Source organism: Natator depressus, chromosome 1 (assembly GCF_965152275.1).
Source record: "Natator depressus isolate rNatDep1 chromosome 1, rNatDep2.hap1, whole genome shotgun sequence".
NCBI classification, from domain to species: Eukaryota; Metazoa; Chordata; order Testudines; family Cheloniidae; genus Natator; species Natator depressus.
In genome coordinates, this window is record NC_134234.1 from 302,267,052 (window position 1) to 302,278,465 (window position 11,414).

General features: G+C 41.0%; 1 protein-coding gene across 1 annotated transcript in view; it reads left to right on the plus strand.

Moving 5' to 3' along the window:
- The window catches only part of CFTR (CF transmembrane conductance regulator), a 139,280-nt gene extending 129,394 nt beyond the window's left edge, over positions 1–9,886 (plus strand). Inside the window, exons 24-26 of the mRNA XM_074952101.1 lie at positions 3,731–3,903; positions 6,080–6,185; positions 8,885–9,886. Of these exons, the coding sequence (XP_074808202.1) occupies positions 3,731–3,903; positions 6,080–6,185; positions 8,885–9,091 (486 nt within the window). The 3' untranslated portion in view covers positions 9,092–9,886. The remainder of the gene's footprint in view (positions 1–3,730; positions 3,904–6,079; positions 6,186–8,884) is intronic.
- Positions 9,887–11,414: the final 1,528 nt, after the last annotated feature.

An 11,414-nucleotide genomic window follows, 5' to 3' on the forward strand; every position in this document is an offset into this window, starting at 1 on the left:
AGTCAGCTCTGTTCAATCACAACCTCCCTCAAACACCCCACCTGGCCACTGTCTCCCCTGCACTGCTCATCCCATGGAATTGGCAAGAGAGTCAGACAACCAGCACCAGAAAAATTCTCTTCCCCCTTTTGTCTCCTGGACTTATGGCAACTCTGGTAGTGGGGCATAGTCTGCTTCCTGCATCCAGGGCGTGGCTGGCTTTCTCTCCCTCCTCACAAGGTCCACAGCAGGAGGTTCGTTCCTTTTCTTCCCCACATCGCAGGGAAGAGAGTGCCGTGATGGTTCCTTCCCATCCTCCTACACAGACTGTGGTGGAAGTTCCAGGGATGAGAAGTGGGAGTTGGCTAGTGGCTGCAGGTTCAGACTAAAGCTGATCAGAATTATTTTGTCTCTCTGTGGAAGATTTTGACTAAAATGATGGGGAAGGGTCCCACTTATGTCAAAACTTTCAGTAGAAAATTGAATTTTTAGCCAAAAACTAAATGTTTATTTTTGAGTGAAAATTTTAGTTTCCAAATGGAAAAAGACACATTTAAAAAAAATATTTTATATATTTATTGAGACATGCGGACACTTTCTGTGAAAAAGTTTGGTCAAAAAACAATTTTCCAGTCACTAAAATTTGACATAACGTTTTCAGGCAGGTGTAGCTGAGAGGAAATAGCAATCTGGGCTCTCCTCACTTAGTCTTCTTGGAGACTGTGAGTCCCAGGCATAGGACACTGCTCCCACTGCTGAATAGACAAGCAAATTCTAGTGATGTTTTTTGGTTGGGAATTTCCTCTCCAGGTATAAACTAAAAAGGAGATTTTTAAAGAGCTAGGCCTTATTTACAATACCGAGAAGAATTTTTATTTTAAAGTGTGCATAGTCAGGGGGCTGCGGCCATTCTGGGACATAACACAAGGAGTCAGGAAAGTCACTTTAAGGAAAAAACTGTTTTTTGGCATATCAAATAATAAACTGAAAAATGTAAAACAAAGAGTAGTGAAAAAGAAATGTTACAGAATCATCCTATGCATTTTTTTAAAATAGGCCTGATCTGATTGTGAATAGACTCTGTGCTCTCTTGAAAGCTGGTTTGTTAGAGAATGCTACAAACAGCTGATGTGACTTGGGGGGGAAGTCACATTTTCACTTGTTCCTCTGTTAAATGCTTCTGCTCCACCTTAGCTGCTGCTTGGTGCAGTGAGGACAGTCAGTAGCTACTGCTGAAGTCAACATCACTTTTTAACTTTCTTTGCAGCTCACGTTTAAGATCAAGGGCCTAGATTCACAATGATACTTTGGCGTTGTGATGCTGAGTGTTGCAATACCTAACTTTTGCCACTAGAACTCACTGCAATTTGCAAAGCCTGAGTTAGGTGCCTCGGCTCCCTGTACAGGACAGGAGGAGAGAGAGGCACTTTAGAATGAGATCTAAGCTAGCCAATGGGAGATGCTGACAACAGGAATGGGTGTTAAACTCTGCCCGTCTCAGAGATAGGCATCTAAGTCTAGGTTGCACAGAGGTACCTACATTGGCTAGCAATTCTCAGCTGTGAACCCTCTTTAGTATTAGGCATCTAAGGCATTGCCCCAAGTAGCAAGGGTGGAACGTTTCCTCATAACTTTTAGCCCAGTGGCTAGGGTACTGATATTTGTTGTAGAAGACCCTGCGTTCAAGGCCCCCTTTCACCTGATGAGGAGAAGGGAGTTGAACTGGATGTGTCATTTCTCAGGTGCTTGGCTTAGCCATTATCCTATGGGATATTTTGATGTAGGTCTCCCTCAATCTCTCCTGTTGAAGCTGTTGCATTCTGGATAAATAATTAGAGTCATTTCAGCCAAAGAGACAGAGAGAGAGAGAGAGAGAATGAGCACACAAGTATGAGAATGACTCCACAGCCTGGTTTTAGAGCATTAACCCAGGATGTGGGTGACCAGGATCAAGTCCCCCGGCTGCAACCTTCACCGCCTCCCCCAGCTGTTTTGTGTGAACTCACCTGAGGACCTGATGCAGTAGCCACCCTCCGAGCACACCTAGCAGCTCAGGCTTTGCGTATGAGTAAGACGTCCAAGTGCCTATCTTCCCCTGGTTTGTGAATTACTCTGTGGTTTAGGCAGGAGAAAAACGCTCAGATGCCTAGAGGGAGGCAGTAGTGCGCATGCCCAGAGGCAGAAACATATTTGTCTAGGGAACTATACTGCAAAAACGTAGGCACCCACTGGGTTCAGCTGGAATTTTGTGAATTGCACTGAAGCCTAAAACTGAGATTTAGGGAACATAAACCTGGATATAGGCACCTACGTACTTTTGTGGTTCTAGGTCAAAGTATGGAACGACTAAACTTGAACACTTTATTGTGGTGTTGGTGTAACACCGACAGACCCTGGTTGTCAGTGGGCGGGATTGAACCTGGGATCTTTGGAGCTAAATGCATGAGCCTCTACTGCATAAGCTAAAAGCCACCTGGCTGTTTGTTAAGGTTGTAGCAGACTCATTAATCTCTAAGTGGTCTCCGTGACACTACATGGGACAGAGCACCACACCCAGGAGGTGTGTGGGCAACGCTGGCACGATATTTCAGTATCATCATGTTACAGTGCCATGCAGACTCCCTCGGCCAAATTTTGCTCTCAGTCAGAATCAGAAGGGCTGCAAAGAATTATATTAGAACAGAATTTGGCCCCGTGATCAGTGCAGACATTGTTTTAAAATGAAAGCATCCTTTCTACTTGTATCAGTTGGCTCAGTGAATGAGCAGATAGCTGAGGAGTGAAGAAGTGAGCAGTGACCTGCACACAGCTGGTATGCTGCTGAAAAAAAACAGACCAAACACCAAACTGAATTCTTCAGAACTTCATCATCTGGGCTTAGGCATTCTGCTTTACTAGAGCTCCTTTATTAGATGAAAAGGAAGTGGATTTGGAATTCTTCCTGCCTTGTGATACAGAATGAAAATGAGTTTAAAATTACAAATGGCATTTGCAAAACCAGTTTTTCCCTTTATAACGACTATTTTCAGTTTTACTGTAAGTTAAGTTGTTGCATATCTTATAGCAATATAATAATGCATATTTCTGAGTTCTGGAATTCACAAAAATAGTTGGTAAGGTCAAAGTTTCTCTGACAATGCCACTGGAAGATTGTTCAGGCCAAAGATTGTAGAGAGTCTAGGCATTTTGGGAAAACATGCTAAAGCATGTGGTGTTCTTGTAATCTTTCAGACAAAAGAAGAAGTGGATGGAAATAGTCTCAAAGCCATGGTTACAACTGCTCTGGAGATCTGTGTTATTTTCTCCACTGGTGTAGTGTGCTGTGTGAGATTTCTACTCCTAGTAACTAAGGAGCCCTGGATGCTTTTGGAAACATCTTCCCTCAGCATTACTGGTGATGCACATCACCACTGAATAAAATGAATTGCTTTCCTTTTAGATGGCTAACTCAGAACCTTTTGGTCAAAACACCAAATCTCATTCTGTCTTATAAGCAAACAACTTTAACTCTCAATGTTCTGACATAAGCCCCAGTGTTCAGTCTGAATCAGAAATACATGATCTTTCACATCTTCCAACTCTTTGTTTTGAAAAATTTTATACCAAAGATTCTCATTTCTTCAGATCACATTTTCTGCTCAGTCTCAGAATCAAAAGGCAGAGGGGTTAAAAGGATGGGTTGCTGTAACAAAGAACCAGCAGTACCAATTTCTGTCATACAGCTTTCTCCTTTGATTTTTATCTCCTGCAGGTTGGACTGAAGTCTGTAATAGAGCATTTTCCAGGCCAGCTTGATTTTGTTCTTGTGGATGGTGGCTGTGTCCTCAGCCATGGGCACAAACAATTGATGTGTCTCGCCAGATCAGTTCTCAGTAAAGCTAAAATCCTGCTGCTTGATGAACCAAGTGCTCATCTTGATCCTGTGTAAGTTTTCCTGATTCTTTACTATATTCCAGTGTGAGGTAGGGAAGTCAGTGAGGCAGCATAGCAGAGAAAGTTATTTTGTCATATTTCTAGTCCTTTTTAAGGCTAGATTTCAACTTAAGGTACAGCCCTGAGCAAGGGAGGGTACATAAACTGTACCATCCCAGTAGCTACCCTGGGAATCATTGTGCCTTACACGCGGTCCTGCCCCTGCTTTCTCTTTGCTCCAGGAAGATTAGTAATTTATAGGTGAGCTGTACCAGTGGTACATTACTACCCCTGCACTGGGCTCAGCTACTCTGCCAAAGTGTGCATAGTAGAAAGAAGAGTGCCATTCCTTACTTTTCTCTGCCTAGCTGTTCACAGGAGAGAGTAAGCAGGCAAGTATCCCCACTTACTCCTACACAGTCAGAGGGTCTGGGTACTCCCCTGGGTTCTTACTCCCTTTTGTGGGTGTACAATTCAAGTCACAATTTACCACTTAATAAAAATATTTACAACTTTACTTCAAAGGGTACTTTCAACACCACATCTTGGCAGTAGCTATGTTATATGTGGGGAAACTAACACAGAGGGCCAATTTTATCCCTAATGCATGAGTACAACTCCATTAACTATACGAAGTTTCAATTTGACCCAAATGGATTAAGGGAATTGACTGAGGCCACAAAACAAGTCAGTGTCAGAACTAGGATTAGAAACCCAGAATTCCTGGCTGCTAGCCCTTTGCTCAATACACGAGAGCATGTTATTGTTATGATTACTAATTATCATTTCCAGCACAGTAGCACCTGGAGGGCAAGGCCCCATTAAGCTAGTCACTCTACAAACATATAGCAAAGACAATCCCTGCCCCAAAGAGTTTACGATATAAGTGTAAGGCTGTCGTGAACAGATGGATCTAGCAAAAGCTGAGAAGGAGCACAAAGAAACAATGAGACAGTTGCCTGGAACGAACTCCTATTTTAGAGCTTTATAACTCAGCAATAAAAACACTTTATCTTCTGTCTGAAACTTTTTAAACAATCTCCCTACCAGAGCAAAAACTGCACTATTTGGTTAAGTGTTCACTTAGGCTAGTGTGAGGGATTAAAAAAAAAGGAGAGAGAATTCCTGTGGTGAATTAATTCACTGTATAGCCACTTGCCTGCTATAACAGTATCTTTTACTGGTTTGAAATAAAAATATTTTCAGCCTATAAAAAGCAGTGACTGCATGTGCAAAATACCTCTTTCTCATAATATATTTGATCAAGTACCCAATTGTTTCAGTTGTTCTGAAACCATTTCTCAATTGCTGGTGCCTTGCCCTGGTAATGTCTCCTATAATAGCACTCATTTTGGATGGAATTCTTAGGAACTGCAAGTCTGAGAGACAGCACCTTGTAGAGATATTAATACCTTAGGCATTGTCCACTGGACAGTATGGAATGAGAAGAACTGCAGGCCATTGAAAGATTACACACTGGAAGACATTTGTGAATTCTGATGCCTTTTAAAGGTGCCAGAGCCTTAAATAAGTCAATAACTGTCAGCGTGTGTGAATACGTTTAGCGCTAACACCACCGCTCTTATTATTTAGCCCAAGCTCTGGGACCCTCCCACCTCACAGGGTCCTAGACACTGGATTCCAGCCCCAGCCCGGACATCTACACTGCAATTAAACAGCCCAGCAGCCCGAACCCAGCAAGCCTGAGTCAGCTGGCACAGGCCAGACGTATGTTTTTAATTGCAGTGGAGACATATCCTGAGTGTGGCACTTCATGATAGCGCAGGGTACACATTTGTTAATACACTGAATGGTGAACATCACAGACCTAACTAAACACCGCTGCTGTGGTTGATAGAGTATGAACTAGTTCAACTCTTCTCTAGCCAACCCAGAGAAATAGGGGAATTACACCAAAATAATGATAATACTGGATAGCACATTTACTAAAAGGGACATCATAAATTTCTATATACATTATAGAATTATAAAAATGTGTCAAATAATTTTAATTACAACTTAAATTTTATAATTGCAATTTACTGTAGCAGGAGTGTAATTTTATGTGTGTCATTCTGAAATCTTTACGTTGCGCAGCTCAGTATTAAAAGGCTGTATGTTGATAACTTCCTAAAATGTGCCAATTTCTGTATAACATTCTGCATGCCAAAACTGTTTTATCTTTCAGAACCTTCCAGGTGATTAGAAAAACACTCAAGCATGCATTTGCAAACTGTACAGTAATACTCTCAGAACACAGACTAGAAGCAATGTTGGAATGTCAGCAATTTTTGGTGAGTGCTGTATCTTTTTAAAGTGATTTCCTTATAATTGACAGATATGGGTTTTGCACAATATTTTAAAGTAACTCTTCTATGGTTAGATTAGCCACATCTGCTGCCCCGGGTCAGTTCAAATACCCGGTTCCTTCTTTATTCTAATTGGCTGGAAGTGCCTAAGAATTGTCATCTTATTGTACGTTATTAAAACAAATATACAGGTGTCTCTATCTGTTTTTACTTAATACGGGCAGAAGAGCAACTAGAGAACTGCAACAGAAGTATCCTGCCTAAGATGGTTAGACTGCTGTGTTTCTCTCTAGAAACAACCTGAAATTTCCTTTCTGTGTTAAAAACTGTTAATCATTTGTTAAGGAAATGCCAGTATTGTCGTTATGTTTTTTCGGTAGATAACAATGGCTAGTAAAGAAAATGGGATGAACTGTGTGTGAAAGCTGAGAAGTGGCTCTTAAAATCAGATATTTTCCTGTATACTTTCCTGACTCTCAGAGAGAGGGATGTTTTAATATTTCTTTTGCTACCATACAGCTCAGAATGTTGTCCTCCATATACATTTGGTCAAGTGCATGGTTTTCTCTTTAAATTATAGCCGTTTTAGAGTTGCATTGCTATGCAGTTGGGTAGCAAGCGTATAATCTGAAACGGAAGTGGACTATGCAATAAATAAGATATACCCTTTTGAACCACTATTGTTATACTATATACTGGACTGTACCCTCATGTGAAAGATGGAGTTCTTTGTGTAGACCATCGTGGAGCCTGATTCATTAAGGTCCTTTCTAGTTATACATTTTAATTCACAAACAAAAGCCTTCTAACACACATTTAAAGTGTATTTCAGTGGAGTTTCGCTAACACCCAGAAAATATACATTCTTTCCAAACATTTAAGAACTATTTAATTTTAAAAACGAGAATGTCTGGAAATGAAAAGATAAGGGATCCAGTCAATTCCCCAAGTACCACTATCACCCATGCAATGTACACCATATACCTAGCCATATCTTTGCCCCCTCATCTTGCCCTGTAATGGAAATATACTCTACCAACCCCATAGGAGAAGATGGGATATTGGATAGTGGAGGGAGAGAGGTTTTATCCACACTGAAATGTTTAGGCTCAAAGTTTTATAACTAGACGGTTTTAACCTTCTAAAGCTTAACATGGGTAAAACGCGGTGCTTTTCCCTATCCCCCTCCATACTGCTGATAACCCAGGAACATTCCAGTTCCCTATACACATCCTCAATGCCCCCTCAGTCTGCTGTACCTTCCCTTCATCACTCCTTCCACTCCTTGCCAGTCTCCCTGTACCCCTCTTCCTTCCTTCCGCCAAAGCTCTCCATTGCAAGATCAGGTAACAGAGCTCTTTGCCACCTAGACCCAGCCCTAACACCAGTCTGCCCCAGCTCCATGCCTGTTCACATTTTCCCTCTTCCCACCTCTGGGGCTGGATTAAAGCAATGGGGGGCACTAAACACACTCTCATATAGGGGCTGGCCATGACTCTGTGCTGTGCTAACATCCCCATGCACCTCATCCCAGTGCCCTGCCCCTCATTGGGGTGACAATGTCAGGAAATTAGATTGGTATAACTATGTTGCTCAGAGGTGTGAAAAATCAACCTCTCATGTGACAGTTAAACCAACCTAACCCCCAGTGTAGACAGTGCTGGTGTGTCCCTGTAGTGGTTTATGTGTTGACAAGCTCATAAAGGGACTGGGGCTTTCTTCAGGCAAATCCAAAATACCCCCAGAAAAAAAGCAAACAAAGGATAGCAGAATGGCAAACAATGCTTAACTTACACAGTCTCGTTTAAACAGCATAGCAAGAGGGTCAGTTCCTGCTTGCTTCCTAGCCTAAGGCTTGATCTACATCTGAAAGTGAGATTGATATAGTTACATTGGTCAGGGGTGTGAAAGATGCAACCTAACCCCAGTGTACACACAGCTATGTCAACAGAAGAATGGGTGCATTGACACAGCTAACTTCATTCAGGGAGGAGGTGTTCCTACACTGATGGAAAAACTCCTTCCATGGGTGTAGGCTGTGTTTACAATACAGGGTTATGCTGACATAGCTACACTGACCTAGCTATTCCGGTATAGTCTCTGTAGTGTAAACGCAGCTTGAGGAGGGAAAGCCCTCCCCTTGGTTCCCTTCCACCAATCTTCCAGTGCTTTTTTGTATATCCCTGCTTTAATAAGCTCCTGGTTAACCCTTTCCTTCCCTTCCCTACCTTGGAGTGGATTTATTATATTATGAAGCTCTTTATAATATAATTCTTCGTAATTCCCCCATGAACTGAACCTGGGTTCCTCCAGCCCCCACCAAAATACAAGAAGGCACTTCTCAGCAATGCCAATAAAACAAAACAGGAGATTAAGGTCAAGCCTTTCATAGTTAAGATGAGCTAAAAAGAGAGACAGAGAAAAAGGACCATTTTTTGAAACTGAGCACAAGGAACATTTCCCAAACACCATAATTTTAAAACTCTTTTTCTGGTTTGTAATGAAAATTAGTCAGTCACTTGACATTTCAAAGTATGTAAAAACAGCTTTTTTGCTCTTCTCCCAGTGTAAGTCCTTGAAGTTTTCCCTCCTATCAATCTGTGCTACCTTGCTAGTTTAGGTAGTTAACTGAATTCTATCAACACTATTGATATAGGTCTAATTGATTGAACATGTTTAATTAGGTAATAGAAGAGAATAAAGTGCGGCAATACGAGTCAATCCAGAAGCTGCTGAATGAAAAGAATTCCTTCAGGCAGGCTATCAGCTACTCCGATCGCCTTAAGATATTCCCACTACACCGCAGGAATTCAAGCAAGCGCAAGTCTAGACCCAAAATCAGTGCCTTGCAGGAAGAGACAGAGGAAGAAGTGCAAGAGACCAGGCTGTGAGAATGGGTGGAAACGCTTCCTCTTAGGAGTTCACTGGTGGAGTTTGGGGGAATACAGTACTGTACCTCAAAAACGGGAGAAGCATGACCAACACCACTGAAATTGCAGGAACAAGCACAGATTCAAACTTTCAGGAGGCATTAAATGACATTTACGGAAGTGGCTGCCCTCCAATGGTCAAATTGTGTGTGAGGCATTACATATCCTTGAAGATTTACCACTTGTTCTGGTAAGCCAGGCTTCCTTGTAAAAGCTGCTTTACTGTGGTACAAAACTAGATGATGGGCAGAGATAGGAACCCGTTTAGACCGACTTAATCATTTCATCAAGTTTTCAAAACTTTTGCTGACGTGTGTTTGGGAGGAGGGGAAGGTGGCAGAGGAGGAATGTTAAAAAAAATCAAGCTTGAATGGAAAACACTAAAATAAAAAATGTACAATGATTGTTTTAAGTTCACTTACTCCCTGAAAAGAGGTTGAGAAAGCACCAGTGACCCACTCAGAATATTTCCTCCTACTCATTCTTCAGGCACTTACTGTATTTCAACACTGCAGAAAAGGCAAATGCCCTTTCACAACACTGCACAGCTCCAAGCATGCAGGTGAGAATAAAGGAAAAAGAGGATGTTGGCTTGCAAGCTGCTCAACATCCGTCATGTCTCAGCAGTTAAAAGACGATCATGGGAGTTAATATTTCCTTCTGGAATCTAGTAGACTATTGGCCCAGTCTTGCAAACACTAATTGGGTGGAGTGCATGCTGATATGGGCAGTCCCCTTGTAGTAAATGGCAGGACTTCCAGCAGCTGAAGAGTAATATTCTGTGTGTTTAGGTCAGACACCTTTACATGCTTTTTATCATAGTTTGTATAAAGAACAAAAACTTTGAAGTAGACTTTAATAATGGAATCAGTTTTTATATGCTTCTGTTTTTGCAGTTTTCAGATGCATACTGAACTTTTCTCTAGAATATTTTATTTTAATATTGTTGCAAACATTTATTACGAGAATGCCGTATTTTAAGAGTGATTATGCACTATAAAGAAAAATATATTTGTATAGAAAGAATTTTTATATTTGAAACATCTCCTTTTTATGCCACTAGTCCTTTTTATTGCATGTTATAGTAAAACTTGGGGGGGGGGGAAATGACAGTATCCCAAAGACATCTCCACTAGCATCCAAAGTCACCTTTACTGGGACGCGTGGAAGCATTCAGGCAAGACAAGTATGTTAAGCTTCTATTTAAATAAAAACTCTCCTAACTCAAACTGCTTATGTAACAAGTCATGACAGTTGCAACAGAAATGTTCTGCTGCTTCTACTAAGTGAACACTGCCTACCAAACAAAATGCATTTAATTTTTTATTCTATTTATTACCAAAGTAGACAACATGATGTACAGTATGTCAATAAAATTAAGACTGTATACACTTCCACTGTCTGGCTTTGTTTGGTTTATTAAAAAGACAATTCTACTGTCTATTTCCTTGGGGGGTTTATATCTTATGGTTGCTAAGCTAAACGCAGACGTATCAAAATGTCTCTGGAAACAGTGTTGAACTTTCCAAGCCCTTAGTCTCTAAGGTGCCACAAGTCCTCCTTTTCTTTTTGCGAATACAGACTAACACGGCTGCTACTCTGAAACCTTTTAAATTGAGATGTTCTCTCTGATAAGAGCACAAACAATAATCCCTATATTACCACTAAAGGAAGTTTTGTGTACTCCCAACTAATACATTTCAAAATTTCATTACAAAAATTTCTCGTTTTCCCTGGGAACAAAATCCTTTTTAAAATATTCTTAGTAGTCAAGAATATAACATTCAAAAACCAGTCGGAGAACACTTCAATCTCTTTGGTCACTCGATTACAGATCTAAAAGTGGCAATTCTTCAACAAAAAAAACTTCAAAAACAGAATCCAACGAGAGACTGCTGAATTGGAATTAATTTGCAAACTGGACAGCATTAAATTAGGTTTGAATAAAGACTGGGAGTGGATGTGTCATTACACAAAGTAAAACTGTTTCCCCATGTCCATTTCTCCCTCTTCCCCCCCCCCCCACTCTTCCTCACACGTTCTTGTCAACAGCTGGAAATGACCCACCTTGATTATCACTACAAACGGTTTTTTTTTTCTTCTTCTTCTCTCTCCTGCTGGTAATAGCTCACCTTAACTGATCTCTCTCGTTATAGTGTGTATGATAACACCCATTGTTTCATGTTCTCTGTGTATATATCTCTATATATATCTTCCCACGGTATTTTCCACTGCATGCATCTGATGAAGTGGGTTTTAGCCCATGAAAGCTTATTCTCCAATA